Source organism: Mobula hypostoma, chromosome 10 (assembly GCF_963921235.1).
Source record: "Mobula hypostoma chromosome 10, sMobHyp1.1, whole genome shotgun sequence".
Lineage (NCBI taxonomy): Eukaryota > Metazoa > Chordata > Chondrichthyes > Myliobatiformes > Myliobatidae > Mobula > Mobula hypostoma.
Window position 1 is genome coordinate 27,718,512 of NC_086106.1, and position 23,625 is coordinate 27,742,136.

The 23,625-nt window shown below is 52.1% G+C and overlaps 1 protein-coding gene and 1 pseudogene across 1 annotated transcript in view; one reads left to right on the top strand and one right to left on the bottom strand.

The window, feature by feature from the left end:
* Positions 1-1,886, bottom strand: part of LOC134352463 (probable beta-tubulin polyglutamylase) — a 104,484-nt gene extending 102,598 nt beyond the window's left edge. Inside the window, exon 1 of the mRNA XM_063059743.1 lies at positions 1,699-1,886. Within this exon, the coding sequence (XP_062915813.1) occupies positions 1,699-1,886 (188 nt within the window). The remainder of the gene's footprint in view (positions 1-1,698) is intronic.
* A 191-nt stretch (positions 1,887-2,077) lies between these two features.
* On the top strand, positions 2,078-16,426 carry LOC134352464 (uncharacterized; annotated as a pseudogene).
* The last annotated feature ends 7,199 nt before the right edge of the window (positions 16,427-23,625 follow it).

Genomic DNA, 23,625 nt, shown 5'->3' on the forward strand with positions numbered 1-23,625 from the left:
TGAGTGGGAGAAGGAGGGAAGGAGAGAGGGGGAGAGAGATACAGGGGAGGGGAGGGGGAGGGAAACAGAGAGTGAGAGGGAAGGGAGGAGGGGGAGAGAGGGGGAGAGGGGGAGGGAGAGGGGTAGGGGGTGGGGATAGGGGGGTGAGAAAGGGGAGAGGGTGGTGAGAAAGGGGAGGGGGAGAGGACAGTGGAGAGGTGCGAGTGAGTGGGAGAAGGAGGGAGGGAGAGAGGGGGAGAGTGAGATACAAGGGAGGGGAGGGGGAGGGAAAGAGAGAGAGAATGAGAGAGAGGGAGAGAGAGAATGGGAGAGGGAGGGAGGGAGAGAGAGATCCGAAAAAAATGACACATGAACACCCACTGGCTAATAACACCCTGCAATTTGTATTAACCCAAGCAAATGTCCAGCTCGAGACTTTCTCAGCATTTAACATCACAAAGAAGCCATTTTAAATTTAACATACAAAAAAGAAAGACCCCATACACTAGCATTCATAGCAAGAGGATTCGAGTACAGGAGCAGGGAGGTACTACTGCAGTCGTACAAGGCCTTGGTGAGACCACACCTGGAGTATTGTGTGCAGTTTTGGTCCCCTAATCTGAGGAAAGACATTCTTGCCACAGAGGGAGTACAAAGAATGTTCACCAGATTGATTCCTTGGATGGCAGGATTTTCATATGATGAAAGACTAGATCGACGAGGCTTATACTTCCTGGAATTTAGAAGATTGAGGGGGGATTTGATTAAAACGTATAAAATTCTAAAGGGATTGGACAGGCTAGATGCAGGAAAATTGTTCCCGATGTTGGGGAAGTCCAGAACAAGGGGTCACAATTTGAGGATAAAGGGGAAGCCTTCTAGGACCGAGATGAGGAAAAACTTCTTCACACAGAGAGTGGTGAATCTGTGGAATTCTCTGCCACAGGAAACAGCTGAGGCCAGTTCACTGGCTATATTTAAGACGGAGTTAGATATGGCCCTGTGGCTAAAGGGGTCGGGGGTATGGAGAGAAGGCAGGTACAGGGTGGTGAGTTGGATGATCAGCCATGATCGTACTGAGTGGCACTGCAGGCCCGAAGGGCCGAATGGCCTACTCCTGCACCTATTTTCTGTGTTTCTCTGTAAAACATAAAGGATTTTTTTGTCCTCATGTATGTGAAGGATGTAAGAAATAAAGTCAATTCTTTATAATTTTTGAATGTTTTTCATATGTTGAGTCCTGACAAACACACCACAGCAAGTTCCTAGTACAGGAAAACGTAATATTTAATCCCTGATCCTTTATTTTCCCTCTCAACCCCAGTCTCCAGCTTTCTCCACATAACCTCTGAAGCTCTGACTCGACAAGGCGGCACCAACCCCGCTTTGGCCACACCCAATGTCTTGGCCTCGTCCGCCATCTTGTGACAACGCATTCCCCAGACTCGGCGCCCTCTGGCCGAGGAGGGCCCTCCGCAGACAGCACTGCAGTACATAAGCGAGCCCTTCGGCCCATCTAGTCCATGGTGGAAATGTTTTCCTTCATCTCTGCTCCCAAGGGTCGACCGTCTATTCTGAGGCTAAATTTAAGAACCCGACTTGGATGATGAGCGGACCGACCCACAAACACCCTCCCACCCGCCCACAACACTACCGGCGACGGACGGACACACCCCACCCACCCAATACCGGATTGCCTGCCATTTATTTGGTCGTTACCTCTCCCGCCTCAGCATCTCGGCCCGGGCTTCACGGGCTCGGCAGAGAATTCCGGTGTTGGACTGGGAAGCGTCTTGCAGGGTCTCGCAGCCATCTTCCCCGTGGCTGGCAGTCGCAGCCCCCGAGCTCCCTTCTGGAAGAGCCTCCTTTGAGGAGCCTCGGGACAGCTCGTCCAGGGAGCGTTTCATTTTTCCGGAAGATCAGAGCGAGAGAGAGAAATCTCCCCGTCAGACCCGAGTTTTCCGATCGATCTCTGTCCCTCTGGAGAAAAGACAGAGAGAGAGAGAGAGCCCTGACAGGATTCCTGACCAGACACCCCCGGTCACGCCGACACAACTGGGAACTGATGTCCAGCAGTTTGACAGTTGAGCCCACGGGAATGGCGGGTTGGAATGGCGGTGGGTCTAGAAGTGTCGGTGGTTCTTTGCAGCTTACGTTTGAAGTGCAGCCACTATTGTGATGTGAGAACACCGGCATCCTCACCCAGGAGATAGAACGTAGAATAGTACAGCACAGTACAGGCCCTTCGGCCCACAATGTTGTGCCGACCCTCAAACCCTGCCTCCTATATAAGCCCCCAATTTAAATTCCTCCATATACCTGTCTAGTAGTCTCTTAAACTTCACTAGTGTATCTGCCTCCACCACGGACTCAGGCAGTGCATTCCACGCACCGACCACTCTCTGAGTAAAGAACCTTCCTCTAATATCCCCCTTGAACTTCCCACCCCTTACCTTAAAGCCATGTCCTCTTGTATTGAGCAGTGGTGCCCTGGAAAGAGGCACTGGCTATCCACTCTATCTATTCCTCTTATTATCTTGTACACCTCTATCATGTCTCCTCTCATCCTCCTTCTCTCCAAAGAGTAAAGCCCGAGCTCCCTTCATCTCTGATCATAATGCATACTCTCTAAACCAGGCAGCATCCTGGTAAATCTCCTCTGACATGGCCTCTTCTCATTGCTACCATCCAGAAGCCTGAAGGCTCACACTCAGCGATTCAGGAACAGCTTCTTTTCCTCTGCCATCAGATTTCTGAACAGACCATCAACCCAGGAACACTACCTCACCGTTTTTGCTCTCTTTCTGCACTACATATTTAATTTATTTAAAATAAATACTATAAACAATTAAATTTACAGGTCAACTTATATGAAGAGTACTGTGCAAATGTCTTAAGTATCCAAGACTTCTGAAGTGTACTGTCGTCATTTTATGTATTACACTGTACTGCTACTACAAAAAAAAACAAATTTCATGACATATGGGAGTGATGATAAACCTGATTCTGATACGGGTGTCTCCTGTGGACTGAGAGTGGGAAGGGGGGACCGGGAGAGGGGAATCATGATTGGGGGAGAGGGGAGGGAGTGGGAAACACCAGACGGACATTCTGCAATGATCAATAAACCAATTGTTTGGGATCAAATGACCAGTGGCGGCGCCGGAGATTTTTTCTTGCTGGGGCTACGGAGGGGCAAAATGATTCAGTGATGGTGCTGAGGGATGCACTGTACGGTCACATGTATTCGCAAGGCCAGACGCGTGGCGTTAAAAAGTCAGTTTCAAGCCGACTACAAATGCCTCCGTTGATCCACAAGCAACAGCAATTGATAGATCTAATATAGAAGTGAACTGTTACAGTGTCAACGGCATCGGAGACAACCGGGGCGACACGGAGCATAAACAAAACAAACAGAGCATCCGAGCACCAGCGGACAACGTGAATCACGCACCGATCCCGCAATCAGTGTCAAATGCGTGTTCACAACACCAACCCACCGCTATTCGCATCACATAGACAGCAATGCCAAAAGATACACCGTTATTAAAGTCAAATAAGGCAAACAACAGATGCAAGGCTTTACCAGGCGTACTCTGACCATGCAATACCCCAATTAATTCGGCTATTGAATTTAAACAAAAATCAACAGAATCACCGCTTGGAAGTCTAAACAAAACCAGTAGGCTTAATAGCAGTAAACGTAATATTTTAGGATTTGCAGTAAACATAAGGACTATGGGGTATCTACCACAAAATAATAATAACAATAATCAGCATTAGTCTTGGCCCAAACTTTTAAAAAATCAACTGCACTCACCATTAATGTTTTCAGAGAAGCGCAATCCGCCTGTTGTTGTGATCAATGATTTTCTGCATGTCAAGTGCCTGGTCCTCCGGCTGTTTATGGCCAACAGAGCCAAGTTGCTGCTCCGAGCATCGCCGCTGCTGTTCCTGAAGTAGTTTTTGACGCGTCTGAGGCGAGAGAAACTCGGTTCGCATGAGGACCGACACTGACCCGGACACGCGTTCTCATCAATAACACACCGGCCGGGCGAGTGTCTGTTCAATGCTTTTAAGAAGCGACTCTGCGTCCAACCCTTCAGCTGGAGTGAAGTGCAAGAATTCTTCAATTCAAATACCGCACCACCACTGACATTTGCTCCTGTTTACCCAAGTCTTTACCTTCATCCACCATGACGGCAAAATATCCAGCCTCCTTAATTTCTGCACTTATTTGATGTCTGACCATATCTGCCATAATACCCATAATTGCATTTTGGATATCGTGATGGGTGTTGTTTGCATTTCCAGGATTGTCCTCTATTTTTTTAGCTGCAGTCTAATCAAACTTCCCAATTACAGGGAGCAACTCAACAAAGTTTCCCCTATTGCCAGATCCATCATTCTCCCGGTGTCCTGGCCGGGCAACGCCTCGGCTCGCAGTACAGCGCAGAGACCCAACCACTGCTCGCATATACTCACCATTTTCTTGGACAATCTTTGCATGTCCTTTATCAAGCATATTTCCCAGCCTTGCACCGTCTTGTTTTCTCAATCTGAATTCGGCCCGCGCCTCCATCGCAAACTTATGGGCTGCACTGACACGGTGGGTTTTGAAAGCTGCTGTCGCTTTCCGCCAGTTGCGGTAACCGGAGACTCAGAATGGAGCCCATGTCCTCCACGCAGGAAATGCCTGCATGCCAAGCAGAAGGTAGCATCTTCTGTGAGTGAATATTCAAACCAGCCACGAATAAAACTCCTTTGCTGATTGCCAGACTTGCGAAGGGTCCTTCCTCAGGCTGCTGGCGAACAGTATTCCCACTCGCACTGAGACCTTCTCTTCCCAATCCCGCTCCATTTCCTGTCCCTCTCCTCCTCCGATGAACCGCTGCCGTCCTCATCCCCACTGACTCCTTTCTGCATCTCACTTTCGATTCAGACCGGCTCAGGCTGATCCCTCTGGATGAGCTCGATCCACCCATTTCTCACGCCCGCCAAAACCGTGCACGTGCCGGGCCCGCGCTCGCGTGTCAAAGCACCACGTGCGCGCGTGGCATCGGTTCGTCTCGCGAGAGCACGGGTCCGCGCCGGGACGGAGAGTCAGTGACGTCACCACCTCCAGTGACTGGGATCAGCTGAACTGATCTGAGGACAAGGAGCGAATAAGCAGAAGTGCAGAGTGCACCCGACAGAGTTTATAACTTCATTGCTGCGTGGGTGCTATGGCAATTGGGGGCGCTGTCTCACTAGATCAACCAGAGAAACAAGCTGTATTCAAAACTATTCAGAGAAAGCAAAGCAGCTGCAGTCAATGTCTTGGTGGGGCTATTGCAATTTCTGATGGGGCTACAGCCCCAGCTAGCACCACCTCAGCGCCGCCCCTGCAAATGACCTTGCCTGGTGTCTCAGGGCTGGGTGTGTCTGCACCCGCACTGCCCACCGCTTCTGGCACTCCTCTGCCGCTTGTCCTACACCCCTCCCGTGGCCATTCACAACATCTTGTGCTCCTGCCAGATTTACAAACTTGCTCTCTGCTACACGTTGACAAATGTAGTACGTGCAAAAATCTCAGACACCCAAGCTCTGTGTGTCTAAGACTGATGCACAGTAGGATATATATTCCTTATTGCAATTTATTACTATTGTGTATATTATTATTCTGTACTTTATTATCAGTTAAGTCTGCACACTGATGAGTGTGTTTTTAAATGTTGCTGCTGCAACGAAAGAATTTCCTACTCCGGATCAATAAAGTACTTATCATTATTATTATTTATAGTATATTTTATGCATTGCAATGCACTTCTATCACAAAACAACGTATTTTACAAAATATATCAGTGGTATTAAATCTGGTTCTGATTATGATTGTAAAACAATCACATACCAAGGACTCAAAAATCACCTTTCAATAATGTTGGTAGAAGATTATGCCTGTCATGTTTGTAACTCAAAAATCAATCAAGAGAAAAATATGCGAGAAAACGTGTCTACTTCATTTTGCTTTTGTGAGGCGCTCACATGGGATGCGGTGACGTAATAACATGTGCCATTTGCATAACCCGTAATGGATTATGTAAACAACAAAGAATGCTTAATCAAAAATATATTTACAACATTACTCCAATATTAAACACACTATAATGCCCTGCTGTAAGGGGAAGTGGAATCTCCATTTCTCATATTGTCCAAAAGCCCCACAACAGGGCAACAGGCCTCTCAGTGCCACAGGGAAACTAAATCCTTTGCTTGATGAGCGTTGAAACCCACAGCCTCCTTAAGTACAATCAATTCTACCATTGAACGATGACACTTTGAAGGGATCGTTCTGGTGCTATTGCTGCACTTCTAATCTCCCATGCCATCCCCACTCCTCGATGAGCAGACTGCTGACACCCCACCCACAGTGCAGCCTTTCTGTCGGGTAGGAGTTCAGAAGAACTAAAAGTAAAAGGTGCTGAAAGTACTCCAAATGTTTTGACCAAAGTATCGGGCAGGAGGCACAGGAGCCTTAGGTCCCACCCTGCCAGGTTCAATCACACTATAAACATCAGGCTGCTGAACCAGTGTGGATAACTTCACCTGCCTCAACACTGAACTGATTCCACAACCCACAGACTCACTTTCAAGGACTCTACAACTCATGTTCTCAGTATTACTTCTTTACTTTTTATATTTGCGCAGTATTCCCTCTTTTGCACATTGGTTGTTTGTCAGTCTGTGTTATTTACAGCTTTTCATAAACTCGATGGTATTTCTTTATTTTCCTGTAAATACCTGCAATAAAATAAACCTCAAGGTAGTACAAGACATGGCGACAGATAGGTACTTTGATAACAAATTCAGTTTGGACTTTGACTTTGACAGAAGTTCCTCAACTAGTGAAATCAGAAACACGGGGATTCTGCAGTTGCTGGAAATCTTGAAGGACACACACAAAATGGCGGACGAATACTGAAGGGCCTCTGAACAAAACCTATTTACTCACTACCTGAGAGCAGCATTGACGGTCCCCCATCTCTGTCTGTGTAGAAGGACTCTTCATCGCTGTTCCCATAACATAAAGATTCTGTACCCTCAAAATTCCAACAATTGGTACTAGAACGTACAATCATCACAGCGATATTTGATTCTGCGCTTCACACTCCCTGGATTACAGATATTAAGTATTATAAATATTAAAAATAGTTAAAATTAGTAAATATTAGCTCCTGAAGCTTCTCCCGGAGGGAAGAGGGACGAAAAGTCTGTTGGCTGCGTGGGTCGTGTCCTTGATTATCCTGGCAGCACTGCTCCGACAGCGTGCGGTGTAAAGTGAGTCCACGGACTCACTTTTGGTTTGTGTGATGTGCTGCACCGTGTTCATGATCTTCTGCAGCTTCTTTCAGACTTGAACAGGACAACTTCCATACCAGATTGTGATGCACCCCAGAGGAATGCTTTCTGCAGTGCATTTATAAAAATTAATGAGGGTTTTAGGGGACAGGTCAAATTTCTTTAGTTTTCTCAGGAAGTAAAGGTGCTGGTGGGCCTTCTTGGCAGTGAACTCTGCTTGGTTGGACTAAGTCAGGCCATTTGTGATATTGACCCCAAGGAACTTAAAGCTTTTGACCTGTTCCACTTGCGCACCACTGATGTAAATTGGGTCGTGCGGTCTGCTACTCCTTCTGAAGTCAACAACCAATTCCTTCGTCTTGCTGACGTTGAGGGATAGGTTATTGTCTTTGCACCATGCCACCAGGTTCTTAATTTCCTCTCTGTACTCAAACTCACCATTACCCGAGATACGGCCTACAATTGTTGTGTCAATTATATTGAAACTAATGGCATTGTGATCACTGGACCTGACGTGCTCCCCAACACATACCTCTGTCACCTGCCCTATCTCATTCTCTAACAGGAGATCCAACACTGCCCTGTCTCTAGCTGGTATCTCTATGTATTGCTGCAAAAAACTACATTGCACACATTTTACAAACTCCAAACCATCCAGCCCTTTTACAGAATGGGTTCCCAGTCTATGTGTGGAAAATTAAAATCTCCCACAATCACAACCCTGTGCTTACTACAAATATCTGCTATCTCCTTACAAATGTGCTCGTCCAATTCTTGCTCCCCATTAGGTGGTCTATAATACACCACTACAAGCGTTACTACATCTTTCCCATTCCTCAATTCCACCCAAATAGCCTCCCTAGACGAGTCCTCTAATCCATCCTGGTCATAATGGTCTGTGGACTCAGAGAGGGGGTGGGACACAGTCAGGGGATGTGTGATGGTCCGTGGTCTCGGGGGGGGGGTGGAGAGGGGCGGGACACAGTCAGGGGACGTTTGATGGTCCGTGGTCTCAGAGAGGAGTGGGACACAGTCAGGGGACGTGTGACGGTCCGTGGTCTCAGAGAGGGGGTGGGACACGGTCAGGGGACGTGTGATGGTCCATGGTCTCAGAGAGGGGGTGGGACACAGTCAGGGGACGTGTGATGGTCCGTGGTCTCAGAGAGGGGGTGGGACACGGTCAGGGGACGTGTGATGGTCCGTGGTCTCAGAGACGGGGTGGGGGAGACGGGACACGATCAGGGGACGTGTGATGGTCCGTGGTCTCAGAGAGGGGGTGGGACATGGTCAGGGGACGTGTGATGGTCCATGGTCTCAGAGACGGGGTGGGGGAGACGGGACACGATCAGGGGACGTGTGATGGTCCGTGGTCTCAGAGAGGAGTGGGACACTGTCAGGGGACGTGTGATGGTCCGTGGTCTCAGGGAGGGGGTGGGACATGGTCAGGGGACATGTAATAATCTGTGGTCTCAAAGAGGGGTGGGACACAGTCAGGGGACGTGTGATGGTCCGTGGTCTCAAAGAGGGGTGGGACACGGTCAGGGGACGTGTAATGCTCTGTGGTATCAGAGAGGGGTGGGACACGGTCAGGGAACGTGTGATGGTCCGTGGTCTCAGAGAGGGGGTGGCACATGGTCATGAGACGTGTGATGGTCCGTGGTCTCAGAGAGGGGGTGGGACACCGTCAGGGGATGTGTGATGGTCCGTGGTCTCAGAGAGGGGTGGGGTGGAGAGGGACGGGACGTGTGACGGTCCGTGGTCTCAGAGAGGGGGTGGAACACGGTCAGGGGACGTGTGACGGTCCGTGCTCTCAGAGAAGGGGTGGGACACGGTCAGGGGACTTGTGATGGTCCGTGGTCTCAGAGGGCGGGGTGGGGGAGACGGGACACTGTCAGGGGACGTGAAATGATCCGTGGTCTCAGAGAGGGGGTGGGACACCGTCAGGGGACGTGTGACGGTCCGTGGTCTCAGAGAGCGGGTGGGACACGGTCAGGGGATGTGTGATGGTCGGTGGTCTCAGCGAGGGGGTGGGGGATGGTCAGGGGATGTGTGATGGTCTGTGGTCTCAGAGAGGGGGGTTGGGGAGATGAGAGTGAGGGAAGGAGAGGAGGAGATTGAGGGATGGAGGGAGAGGGGGAGAGTGAGGGAGCAAGGGAGAGTGTGGTACGGAGGGGTAGAGTGAGGGAGGGAGAGGGGAGAGTGAGGGAAGGAGAGGGGAGAGTTTGGAAGGGAGGGAGGAAGAGGGGGAGAGTGGGGGAGGGGGAGAGTGAAGGAGAGGGGAGTGTGAGGGAGAGAGTGAAGGAGGGAGAGGAAGAGACTGAGGGAGAAAGGAAGAGTGAGGGAGGGAGGGAGAGGGAGGGGAGAGTGAGGGGAGAGTGAGGGGAGAGTGAGGGAGGGAGGGAAGGAGGGAGAGACTGAGGGTGGGAGGGTAGAGTGAGGGAGGGAGAGGGGAGAGGGAGGATGGGAGGGAGAGGGGAGAGGGAGGGTGGGATGGGGAGTGTGAAGGAGGAAGGGAGAGTGAGGGAGTGAGGCAGAGGGGCAGAGTGAGGGAGTGTGATGGAAGGTGGGAGGGGGAGTGTGAGAGAGGGAGGGAGAGGGAGAGTGAGGGAGTGAGATAGAGGGGTATAGTGAGGGAGGGAGGGAGAGTGAGTGAGACGGGGAGTGTGAGGGAGGGAGAGGAGGGTGAGGGAGAGGAGGAGAGTGAGGGAGGGTGAGGGAGAGGGGAGAGTGAGGGAGACGGGGAGATTGAGGGAGGGAGGGAGAGGGGGAGATTCAGGGAGTGAGGGAGAGGAGGAGAGTGAGGGAGGGAATGGAGGAGAGTGAGTGAGGGTGAGATTGAGAGGAGAGGGGAGAGTGAGGGAGGGAGGGTGAGGGGAGAGTGAGGGAGACAGGGGCGAGTGAGGGAGGGAGGGAGGGAGAGACTGAGGGTGGGAGGGTAGAGTGAGGGAGGGAGAGGGGAGAGGGAGGATGGGAGGGAGAGGGGAGAGGGAGGATGGGAGGGAGAGGGAGAGTGAGGGAGTGAGGCAGAGGGGGAGAGTGAGGAGGAGAGTGAGGGAGGGAGGGGGAGAGTGAGAGAGGGAGAGGGGAGAGTGAGGGAGAGTGAGAGTGAGGGGGAGAGGAGGAGAGTGAGGGAGGGGGGAGAGTGACGGAGGGAGAGGGGAGAGTGAGGGAGAGTGAGAGGGGGACGGGAGGGTGAGGGAGAGATGGGGAGATTGAGAGAGGGGGAGAGTGAGGGAGGGAGAGGGGAGAGTGAGGGAGGGAGAGAGGAGAGGGAGGGTGGGACGGGGAGTGTGAAGGAGGAAGGGAGAGTGAGGGAGTGAGGCAGACAGGTATAGTGAGGGAGGGAGGTAGAGTGAGTGAGACGGGGAATGTGAGGGAGGGAGAGGAGGATGGGGAGGGAGAGGGGAGAGAGAGGAGGGTGAGGGAGATGGAAGAGTGAGGGAGGGAGGGAGAAAGTGAGGGAGGGAGGGAGAAAGTGAGGGAATGGAGGAGGGTGAGATTGAGAGAAGGAGAGGGGAGAGTGAGAGGAGGGAGAGGGGAGAATGAGGGAGGGAGGGGGAGAGTGAGGAAAGGAGGGAGAGGGGGAGAGTGAGGGAATGTGGCAGAGGGGAGAGTGAGGGAGTGTGGCAGAGGGGAGAGTGAGGGAGTGTGGCAGAGGGAGAGTGAGAGGGGAGGTAGAGTGAAGGAGGGAGAGTGAGGAAGGAGCGAGACAGAGAGTGAGGGGGAGGGTAGAGTGAGTGAGGGAAGGGGAGACGGAGGGAGATAGAGGGGAGAGTGAAGGGGAGGGGTAGAGTGAGTGAGGGAGGGGGAGAGGGAGGGAGAGAGAGGGGGTGAGGGGGGAGGGGTAGAGTGAGTGAGGGAGGGGGAGAGGGAGGGAGAGAGGGGAGAGTGAGGGGAGGGGTAGAGTGAGTGAGGGAGGGGGAGAGAGGGGAGAGTGAGGGGAGGGGTAGAGTGAGTGAGGGAGGGGAGAGGGAGGGAGGCAGATTGAGGGATAGATGGAAAGGGGGAGAGTGGGGGAAGGAGAGAGGAGAGGAGAAGATTCAGGGAGGAAGAGGGGAGAGTGTGGGAGGGAGGGGGAGAGTGAGGGAGGGTGAGGGAGAGTGAGGGAAAGGGGACAGTGAGGGAGGGAGGGAGAGGGGAGAGTGAGGGATGGAGAGGGACTGTGAGGCAGGGAGATGAGGAGAGTGAGAGAAGGAGGGAAAGAGTGAGGGAGGGAGAGGGAGAGAGTGAGGGAGGGAGAGGGGAAAGTGATGGAGAGGGGAAGGGGAGGGTTAGGGGGAGCTTCAGGGAGGGAGGGAGGGAGAGGGGGAGAGTGAGGGAGTGTGGCAGAGGGGGAGAGTGAGGGAGGCAGGGAGTGGTGGAGGGAGTGGGAGAGTGAGGGAGGGGGCGAGTGAGGGAGAGGGGAGAGTGAGGGAAGGTGGGGGAGAATGAGGGAGGGAGAGGGGGAGTGTGAGGGAGTGTGGCAGGGGGGAGAGTGAGGGAGGGATGCAGAAAGTGAGGGGGAGAGGGGGAGAGTGAGGGAGAGTGTGAGAGGGGAGAGTGAGGGAGGGAGAGGGGGAGTGTGAGGGCAGGAGAGGGAGAGTCAGGAAGAGAGGGAGTGAGGGAGGGAGGGGGAGAGTGAGGAAGAGGGGGAGGGGAGGGAGAGGGCGAGAGTGAGGGAGGGAGAATGAGAGGGAGAGTGAGGGAGGGAGAAGCGAGAGTGAGAGGAGGGGAGAGTGGCAGAGGGGGATAGTGAGGGAGGAGGAGGGGATAGTGAGGGAGGGAGAGGGGAGAGTGAGGGAGGGAGCGAGGGAGAGGGGAGAGTGCGGGAAGGAGGTTGAGGGGGAGAGTTAGGGAGGGAGAGGGAGAGAGTGAGGGAGGGAGAGGGGAAAGTGATGGAGAGGGGAAGGGGAGGGTTAGGGGGAGATTGAGGGAGGGAGGGAGGGAGAGGGGGAGAGTCAGGGAGTGTGGCAGAGGGGGAGAGTGAGGGAGGCAGGGAGTGGTGGAGGGAGTGGGAGAGTGAGGGAGGGGGCGAGTGAGGGAGAGGGGAGAGTGAGGGAAGGTGGGGGAGAATGAGGGAGGGAGAGGGGGAGTGTGAGGGAGTGTGGCAGAGGGGGAGAGTGAGGGAGGCAGGGAGTGGTGGAGGGAGTGGGAGAGTGAGGGAGGGGGCGAGTGAGGGAGAGGGGAGAGTGAGGGAAGGTGGGGGAGAATGAGGGAGGGAGAGGGGGAGTGTGAGGGAGTGTGGCAGGGGGGGAGAGTGAGGGAGGCAGGGAGTGGTGGAGGGAGTGGGAGAGTGAGGGAGGGGGCGAGTGAGGGAGAGGGGAGAGTGAGGGAAGGTGGGGGAGAATGAGGGAGGGAGAGGGGGAGTGTGAGGGAGTGTGGCAGAGGGGGAGAGTGAGGGAGGCAGGGAGTGGTGGAGGGAGTGGGAGAGTGAGGGAGGGGGCGAGTGAGGGAGAGGGGAGAGTGAGGGAAGGTGGGGGAGAATGAGGGAGGGAGAGGGGGAGTGTGAGGGAGTGTGGCAGGGGGGAGAGTGAGGGAGGGATGCAGAAAGTGAGGGGGAGAGGGGGAGAGTGAGGGAGAGGGGGAGAGTGAGGGAGAGTGTGAGAGGGGAGAGTGAGGGAGGGAGAGGGGGAGTGTGAGGGCAGGAGAGGGAGAGTCAGGAAGAGAGGGAGTGAGGGAGGGAGGGGGAGAGTGAGGAAGAGGGGGAGGGGAGGGAGAGGGCGAGAGTGAGGGAGGGAGAATGAGAGGGAGAGTGAGGGAGGGAGAAGCGAGAGTGAGAGAAGGAGGGGAGAGTGGCAGAGGGGGATAGTGAGGGAGGAGGAGGGGATAGTGAGCGAGGGAGAGGGGAGAGTGCGGGAAGGAGGTTGAGGGGGAGAGTTAGGGAGGGAAGGAGAGAGGAGGAGAGTCAGGGAGGGGAGAGTGAGGGAGGGACAGAGTGATGGGGAGATGGTGAGAGTGAGAGAGGGAGAGGGTGAGAGTGAGGGAGGGGGGAGAGTGAGGGAGGGAGAGGGGGAGAGTGCAGGAAGGAGGTTGAGGAGAGAGTGAGGGAGGGAGAGAGTGATGGGGAGAGGGTGAGTGAGGGAGGGAGAGGGGGAGAGTGAGGGAGGGAGGGGACAGTGATGGAGGGAGGGAGAGAGTGTGAGAGAGGGAGGGAGACAGAGAGTGTGGGATGGAGGGGGAGAGTGAGGGAGGGAGGGAGAGGGGGAGAGTGATGGAGGGAGAGGGAGAGTGTGAGAGAGGGAGGGAGTGTGAGGGAGGGAAAGGGGAGAGTGTGGGATGGAGGGGGAGAGTGAGGGAGGGAGGAAAGGAGAGGGGGAGAGTGAGGGAGTGTGGCAGAGGGGAGAGTGAGAGGGGAGGTAGAGTGAGGGAGGGAGAGGGAGAGTGAGGGAGGGAGAGGGAGAGTGAGGGAGGGAGGGGGTAAGCGAGGGAGGGAGGGGGTAAGTGAGGGAGGGGGCGAGTGAGGGAGGGTCGAGTGAGGGAGGGGGAGAGTGAGGGAGGGGGAGAGTGAGGGAGGGGGAGAGTGAGGGAGGGGGCAGAGAAAATGAGGGAGAGTGAGAGAGGGAGAGTGCAGGAGGGAGAGGGAAACTGTGAGGGAGGGAGAGGGAGAGTGAGGGAGGGAGAGGAAGAGCGTGAGGGAGGGGGGAGAAAGGGAGAGTGAGGGAGGGAGAGGGGAAGAGTGAGGCACTGGAGCCTCAGGTCCCACACCACAAGGTTCAGGAATACTTATTACCCTCTCAAACAGAAGGAAGGATTTACAGAAACGTTAGAACCCACACTACCAGGTTCAGAAACAGTTATTACCCCTCAAGCATCAGCACGGAGGTACGGGAGCCTCAGGATCCGCACCACCAGGTTCAGGAACAGTTATTACCCCCCAACCATCAGGAAGAAGGCACTGTAGCCTGAGGTCCCAGACTAGCTGGTTCAGGAATAGTTATTACCCCTCAAACAGAAGGAAGGATTTACAGGAACGTTAGAACCCACACCACCAGGTTCAGTAACAGTTATTACCCCTCAACCATCAAGGAGAAGACACAGGAGCCTCAGGTCCTACAACAGCAGTTCCACAAACAATTATTACTCACACAACCATGAGGTAGGAGGCACAAGAGGCTTATGACTCACACCACTAGATTCGGGAACAGTTATTACCCCCTGAACCATCAGGAAGGAGGCACAGGAGCCTCAGGACCTGCACCACCAGGTTCAGGAATGGTTATTACCCCTCAACCATCAGGAAAAAGGGACTGGAGCCTCAGGTCGCACACCACAAGGTTCAGGAATACTTATTACCCCCTGAAACATAAGGAAGGAATGACGGGAACATTAGAACCCACACCACCAGGTTCAGAAACAGTTATTACCCGTCAATCATCAGGAAGGAGGTACAGGAGCCTCAGGTCCCACATGACCAGGTTCATAAACAGTTATTACCCCTCAACTACCAGGAAGGAGGTACAGGAAAGTCAGGACCTACATCATCAGGTTCAGGAACAGTTATTACCCCTTAACCATCAGTACGGAGGGACAGGAGCCTCAGGTCCCTCACCACCAGGTTCAGAGACAGTTATTAGCCCTCAACCATCAATAAGGAGGTACAGGAGCCTCAGGTCCCACACAACCATGTTCAGGAAGAGTTATTACCCCTCAACCATCAGGATGGACGTACAGGAGCCTTAGGTCCCACACCGCCAGGTTTAGGAATAGTTACTACCCCCTCAACCATCAGCACGGAGGTACAGGAGACTCAGGAACAACAACACCAGCTTCAGGAACAGTTACTACTCCTCAACAGTAAGGGAAGGAAGTACAGGAGCCTCAGATCCAACACCACCAGTTTAGGAACAGTTATTACCCCCTCAGCCATCAGGAGGGAGCGACAGGAGCCTCAGGTCCCACACCACCAGGTTCAGAGACAGTTATTAGCCTTCAACCATCAGTATGGAGGTACAAGACCCTCAGGTACCACAAGACCAAGGTTCAGAAACAGTTATTACCCCTCAACCATCAGGAGGGAGCGACAGGAGCCTCAGGTCCCACACCACCAGGTTCAGAGACAGTTATTAGCCCTCAACCATCAGTATGGAGGTACAAGTCCCTCAGGTACCACAAGACCAAGGTTCAGAAACAGTTATTACCCCTCAACCATCAGGAAGGAGGTACAGGAGTCTCAGGTCCCACATCACCAGGTTCATAGACAGTTAGTAGCCCTCAACCATCAATAAGGATGTACAGGAGCCCCAGGTCCCACACCACATGTTCAGGAACAGTTATTACCCCTCAACCATCAGGAAGGAGGTACAGGAATGGCAGGACCCACATCACCAGGTTCAGGAGCAGTTGTTACTCCTCAACGATAAGTGAAGGAGGTACAGGAGCCTCAGGTCCCACACCACCAGGTTCAGGAACAGTTATTACCTTTCAACTATGAGGAAGGAGGTACAAGAGCCTCAGGACCCGCACCACCAGGTTCAGGAACAGTTATTACCCCCCAACCATCAGGAAAAAGGCACTGGAGCCTCAGGACCCACACCACCAGGTTCAGGAACAGTTATTACCTTTCAACTATGAGGAAGAGGGTACAGGAGCCTCAGAACCCATACCACCAGGTTCAGGAACAGTTATTACCCCCCAACCATCAGGAAAAAGGCACTGGAGCCTCAGGTCCCACACCACAAGGTTCAGGAATACTTATTACCCTCTCAAACAGAAGGAAGGATTTACAGGAACGTTAGAACCCATACCGCCAGGTTCAGAAACAGTTATTACCCCTCAACGATCAGGAAGGAAGCACAGGAGCCTCAGGTCCCACCCCACCAGGTTCAGGAACAGTCATTACCCCTCAACCATCAAGGAGGGGGTACAGGAGCCTCAGTGCCCACCCCACCAGGTTCAGGAACAGTCATTACCCATCAACCATCAGGAAGGAGGTACAGGAATGGCAGGACCCACATCACCAGGTTCAGGAGCAGTTATTACTCCTCAACGATAAGTGGAGGTGATACAGGAGCCTCAGGACCCACACCAGTAGGTTCAGGAACACTTATTACCCCTCAAACATCAGGAAGAAGGCACTGGAGCCTCAGGTCCCACACCACAAGGTTCAGGAACATTTATTACCCCTCAACCATCAGGACGGATGTACAGGAGCCTTATGTCCCACACCACCAGGTTCAGAAACAGTTGTTACCCCTCAGCCATCAGGACAGATGTGAAGGAGCTTCATAAGCCACACCACCAGGTTCAGGAACAGTTGTTACTCCTCAACCATCAGGAAGGAGGTACAGGGGCCTCAGTGCCCACCCCATGAGGTTCAGGAACATTTATTACCCCTCAACCATTAGAAAGGAGCACAGGTAGAATAATTTGCACATGGCACATTTAGATGGAGACATGACGTAAAGGATTTTTTTCTCCTCATGTATGTGAAGGATGTAAGAAATAAAGTCAATTCTTTATAATTTTTGAATGTTTTTCATATGTTGAGTCCTGACAAACACACCACAGCAAGTTCCTAGTACAGGAAAACGTAATATTTAATCCCTGATCCTTTATTTTCCCTCTCAACCCCAGTCTCCAGCTTTCTCCCCATAACCTCTGAAGCTCTGACTCGACAAGGCGGCACCAACCCCGCTTTGGCCTCGTCCGCCATCTTGTGACAACGCATTCCCCAGACTCGGCGCCCTCTGGCCGAGGAGGGCCCTCCGCAGGCAGCACTGCAGTACATAAGCGAGCCCTTCGGCCCATCTAGTCCATGGTGGAAATGTTTTCCTTCATCTCTGCTCCCAAGGGTCGACCGTCTATTCTGAGGCTAAATTTAAGAACTCGACTTGGATGATGAGCGGACCGACCCATAAACACCCTCCCACCCGCCCACAACACTACCGGCGACGGACAAACACACCCCACCCACCCAATACCGGATTGCCCGCCATTTATTTGGTCGTTACCTCTCCCGCCTCATCATCTCGGCCCGGGCTTCACGGGCTTGGCAGAGAATTCCGGTGTCGGTTTGGGAAGCGTCTTGCAGGGTCTCGCAGCCATCTTCCCCGTGGCTGGCAGTCGCAGCCCCCGAGCTCCCTTCTGGAAGACCCTTCTTTGAGGAGCCTCGGGACAGCTCATCAGGGAGCGTTTCATTTTTCCGGAAGATCAGAGCGAGAGAGAGAAATCTCCCCGTCAGACCCGAGGCAAAGCAACAGATTCGGCTGCGCTTTTGGTCCGAATGGGGCCGAGGCCAGTCACCGACACCAGGCATGGTTGGCCGGTCAGTTAGACTCCGCCACAGGCCGAGCTCCTGGCTCGGGAACCGAAAGGGGTCCCAATAATTCCGCGCCAGGTGGGACTCGCTCTCCTCGCAACCTCAAACGGGGGCCACGGTAACGCCGCCAACGGCAAGGCGCCATGACACCTCGGGGTGCTCCGAAGTTCTCATGGCCCCTTCCGGCTCTCCTAATTTCATTCTCAAACTCCTTCCTGCTGGCTTTATAATCTTCCAGATCTCCATCACTACATAGTTTCTTAAACCTTTCGTAAGCTTTTCTTCTTGACTAGATTTACAACAGCCTTTCTACGCCACAGTTCCTGTTACCGACCGTCCTTTCCCTGTCTCATTGGAACGTCTCTAAGCAGAACTCCACGCAAATATCCCCTCAGCATTTGCCACACTTCACCGTAGATTTCCCTGAGAATCTCTGTTCCCAATTTCTGCTTCCAAGTTCCTGCCTGATAGCCTCATATTCCCCCTTACTCCAATTAAACGTTTTCCTAACTTGTCTGTTACTATCCCTCTCCAATGCTGTGGTAAGGGAGATAGGAATTCTGATCACAGGAGATAGAATTGTCCGCACAGAAACGTCAGATTGACCATCAAACCCCAAACACCCCCCAATCCCCTCTCTCACACAAAATTTAACAGATCATCCACACAGAAACGTGAGATTGAACATCAAACCCCAATCCCCTCCCTCACACAAAACCGTACAGATCATCCACAGGGAAACGTCAGATTGACCATCAAACCCCAAACACCCCCCAAACCCCTCCACTTCACAAAAACTAACAGATCATCCACACAAAAACGTTAGATTGAACATCAAACCCCAAACCGCCCCCGAATCCCCTCCCTCACACAAAAACCAACAGATCGTCCACAGGGAAACGTCAGATTGAAAATCAAACCACAATCTCCCAAATCCCCTCCAATACACAAAAACTAACAGATCATCCACAGGGAAACTCAGATTGACCATCAAACCCAAATTCTACACCCCCCCCCCGAATCCCCTCCACCTCACAAAAGCTAACAGATCATCCACACAAAAACGTCAGATTGAACATCAAATCCCAAACCCCCCCAATCCCCTCCCTCACACAAAAACTAACTGATTGTCCACACAGAAACGTCAGATTGAACATCAATCCACAACCCCCCCCCTTCCCCTATCTCCCCCACACAAAAACAGTAGAAGTGATTTGGACATTTCATTTATTCTCTTTGGTTAATGTGTTAGGCAGTTGTTGGGATATAATTTTACTGCTCACAGATGTTTCTGCCCCACTCTGGTGGATTTTCCGTTCATGGGAGTTATATGATTTTTCCATCTGTGTTCCAGCAAGTTGGGCACACTATGAAATGTACACCCTTTTATTGTATCACAGCCTGAACATTGATCCTATCACTGCTCAACTGTACCCCTGTTTTCTCTCCTCTTCCAGAACAGACTCGATGGGCTGAATGGCTTAATTCTGCTGTTTACAGTCTGTGCAAACATCTCGGGCGCCTGTATATAGTTGGGGTGCCCAAGACTTCTGCACACAGTATTGTGTTTGTCAATGTGCACTGAGAGCGTGCTTTTAAATCCGGCGGGAGCAAAGGGATGTTGGGAATTTTGCGTGTGGAATACCGCCGTAGGGGTGTGGGGACAGGTGGCAGAGAAGGTGTGTCTGGCGGGGGTACCGACACACCCGGCCCTGAGACACCAGGCAAGGTCATTTGATTCCAAACAATTGGTTTATCGATCATTACGGAATGTCTCTCTGATGCTTCCCACTCCCACCCTTTTCCCAACCATGATTCCCCTCTCCCTGCCCGACTTCCCACTCTCAGTCCACAATGGAGACCCACATCGGAATCAGGTTTATCGTCACTCATATATGTCATGAAACTTGTTTTATTTTGTGTGGCTACAGTGCAGTACAATACATAAAATTACTACAGTGTTCTGCAAATTTTTAACCTCCCTCGCTCTGTGTGTGTGTGTGTGTGTGTGTGTGTGTGTGTGTGTCTCTCTCTCTCTCTCTCACACACACACATATAATGTACACCTTGTGTGTTGTAAGATCTGTTGTTCTCAATATGAGAAACTGTGTCTGATTCCTAGTCCCAACTTTTTGACTGAATAGATGCCGAATGATTAATGTCAGGTTTTCATGAGATCCTGTCTGCCACCATTGTCCATCTTAAATGCTGGTCTGCTGCAGTGTTTCTGGCTGTTTTAAACAGCTTGTTCTCTGCAATTTCTTTTTCATTCCCTTTCATGTCACTTGTGTTTGAATTTCTTTCCTTGCACAGACTGATCCAAGTTGGTCTCATTTTCTTTGGTGATATATGAGGATCAGGTTTGATTAATTTTTTTTAAAAGCAATCCGTGTGTTCAGATCCTTCCCTCACCTCTCCAGCTGCCATCCCTGGATGACGGAACTGCTGGCTTTGTGGCCAAGTTTGTGGACGATACAAAGACGGGTAGTGGGGGCCGGTGGTGTTGAGGAAGCAGGGAGGACTTGGACAGATTAGGAGAATGGACAAAGAAGTGGCAGATGGAATGCAGTGTCGGGAAGTGTACAGACATGCACTTTGGTAGAAGGAGTAAAGGCATGGGCTATTTTCGAAACGGAGACAATTTTAAAAACCCGATGTACAGAGGGACTTGGGAGTTCTCACACAGGATTACCTAAAGGATAAGTTGCTGGATACGACAGCCGGGAGGAAGGCATATGTGATGTCGGCATTCATCCCGAGAGGACTAGAATACGAAAGCAAGGATGTGATAATGAGGCTTTATAGGGCACTGGTGAGGCCCCACTTGGAGTATTGTGAGCAATTTTGGGAGCCTTATCTGAGCAAGGATGTGCTGACATTAGAGAGGAGGTTCACGGGGATGATCCCAGGGATGGAAGGGTTAACGTGTGAGGAGCATTTGAATGCTCTGCTCTGGGCCTGTTCTCGCCAGAGTTGAGACGGGAGGATCTGACTGAAACCCGTCAGATAGTGAAAGGCCTCGACAGAGTGAACATGGTGGGCACAGCCTCAGAATAGAAGGTCCTCCCTTTAGAACAGAGATGAGAAGGAATTTCTTTTGGCAGAGGGTGATGAATCTGTGGAATTCATTTCACAGAATCACGGTCTTTGACCATGATTGTTCTTGGCATATTTTTCCTCAGAAGTAATTTGCCACTGCCGCCTTCCGGGTGGCGGGTGGAGATACGTCCCTACCAAAGGAGGTGTAAGGCACTCCTTCCCTCCACTAGCCTGCAGGTCACCCTTGGGCAGGGTGTAGCACCTGCTTAGCCCCCCCCCCCCCACACCCTCCCAGATCTAGGTCACATGAAGCCACAGGAGCAGGTGGTGGATGGTCATAAGAGCAGCCGGTGCAGATCACAAGTCCTGGTTATGCAACCACTGATGCCAGGCAGATAATCTCTGAAGAGTATTGATAATGGCTGCGGTCACCTGTCTTGTAAATAGCAAGGATGTCAAAAGATACAAGGAGGAGGCAGGGGAATGGGGTTGAGGGGGATAATACATTTTGAGGAGAGATTGAGTCGCCTGGGACTGGGACGAGAGTTCAGAAGAATGAGAAGAGATCTTACAGAAACATATAAAATTATGAAAGGGATAGATAAGATAGAGGCAGGAAAGTTGTTTCCACTGATAGGTGAGACTAGAACTAGGGGACATGGCCTCAAGATTCGGGGGAGTAGATTTAGGACAGAGATGAGGAGAAACTGCTTTTCCCAGAGGGTGGTGAATCCATGGAATTCTCTGCCCAATGAAGCAGTGGAAGCTACCCCAGTAAATAGATTGAAGACAAGGTTGGATAGATTTTTGCAGATCAGGGGAATTAAGGGTTATGGGGAAAAGTCAGGTTGGTGGAGATGAGTCCATGGCCAGATCAACCATGATCTTATTGAATGGTGGAGCAGGGTCGACAGGCCAGATGGCCTACTCCTGCTCCTATTTCTTGGGCTCTTATCAGCCTCGATGGAATGGTGGAGGAGATTTGAATTTGAATTTAAATTGCGTCTATTTAAATCTTGCATCCATCCCACAACGTGAGGGAGTAAAAATCTTTGACTCTATCGCAGTGTACAGACATGTGAATTTAAAAGTCTAATAGTTTGAAGAAGTTTGGTTCCTAAGGTTGTCAAGCCGAGGAGTGGTAATGGGGACAAGCTCCCACTACCCAAAGGTGCTCCTTACGGCATGTGACTCAAATAGCCTCTGACAACCAAGTTCAACTCCTGGCCTTCTCGTGTGGTTTAGCCTCTAAGCCCAGCGGAACTGTTTCTACTGACAGGAGAAGGGGCGAAGGTGGGTCCTACTGCCTTAAAACCAGTGCTTCAGGTAGATCGAGCTCATCAGCCTGGGAAGGCAGTCCATCTAAGAGAGGGAAAACTCTGCTTTCAAACCTCGGCTGCCTTGCGGCCATACCCACTCATGGGAAAGGCTTCGAGAGTAAATCCTGAGGACAGATCCGGAGCGGGAGTCCCTAAGGCAATCCGACACTGCCTTCAACCTCATTCTGGCAACTCCTGCGACGACACCGGTGCCAAGTTGTATCGGCCCTTGCCCTTCCCTTGGACAACGTCGGTGTCGTGGAGAGGGAAGACTTGCTGCATGGTCTTCAACTGCCGGTCTTCCATAAAACCTTGCCCAGGCCTGCGCCCTGGAAACCTTCCAGGCGTGGATCCGTGGTCACGTGAGACTAACGGATGCCACCACCTGTTTGAAGAAAGAAGCTGTCCCGTAGCCTATTGATCCTGGCTTTAATGCTGTGGTAATGAAGCAGCAGAAACAGTTTATGGTTGGGTGGGGGGTGACTGGTGTCCCCGATGATCTTCCTTTCTGCACCTGCTGCTGTAAATGTCCTCAATGGAGGGAAGTTCACATCCACAGATGTGCTGGGCTGTCCGTACTACTCTCTGCAGTGACCAGCAATCAAGGTTGGTGCAGTTCCCGTACCAGGCAGTGATACAGCCAGTCAGGATGCTCTCAATGGTGCCCCTGCAGAAGGTCTTGAGGATTTGGGGACTCGTGCCGAACCTCTTCAGTTGTCTGAGATGGAAGAGACGCTGTTGTGCTTTTTTTTGCCACATAGCCGGTGTGTACAATCCAGGTGAGATCTTTGGTGATATGTATACCGAGGAGCGTGAAACTACTCACCCTCCCAACTGTTGTCCCAAATGGCCTAATTCTGTTCCTACATCTGTGGTCTGGCATCATAAAGGTGTTTTTTTTCCCCTATGAAGGAGATCTCAGACACTGTGGCTAAATACGTTTTGTTTCTCTCTTTGTTGCTCAGTCCAGACACCATGAACGAAGAGTCATTGACTGGCACCTCTTCACTGTACTCCAGCACCTTCGCCCAAGTAATCTCTGTCAACGTAGAAAAGCAGTACACGAGAGACGTTGCTGTAAAATGCAATTACACCTTGACCCCCAGGATCACACCCCATAAGAACGACTGGATTGGAATTTTCAAGGTAAGAACCTCCCTCCCCCCCCCCCCCGCAAATACAAAATAGTAATCCATTTATCGATTTAGAGACACGGCACAGGATAGGCCCTTCGACCAGCCCCCACCGATTTTAAATCCAACCTCTCAACACACACAAACTGCTGGAGGAACTGCAGCACATCAGGCAGCACCCATGGAAAGGAGTAAAACTGGTGATGCTTTGGGCGGAGAGTCGTCTTCAGGACTGAGAAGGAAGGGGGGCGATGCCTGAATAAAATGGTGGGGGTGAGAGGGAGGCGGGGAGAGGCTAACTGGAAGGTGCTAGGTGAAGCCAGGTGGGTGGGAAAGGTCAGGGGGGCTTGAGAAGGAAGAGTCTGACTGGAGATGGAGAGTGGACCATTGGAGAAAGGGAAGGCAGGTGAGAAATGAAAGGTCAGAGCCGGGAATGAGGGTGGGGGGGAGTTTTTTTCACTGTAAGGAGAAATCAATGTTCATACCATCAGGTTGGAGGCTACCCAGATGGAATATGAATGTTGGGGCTCCCCCACCCTGAGGGTGGCCTCATCTTGGCACGAGAGGAGGCCATAGATCG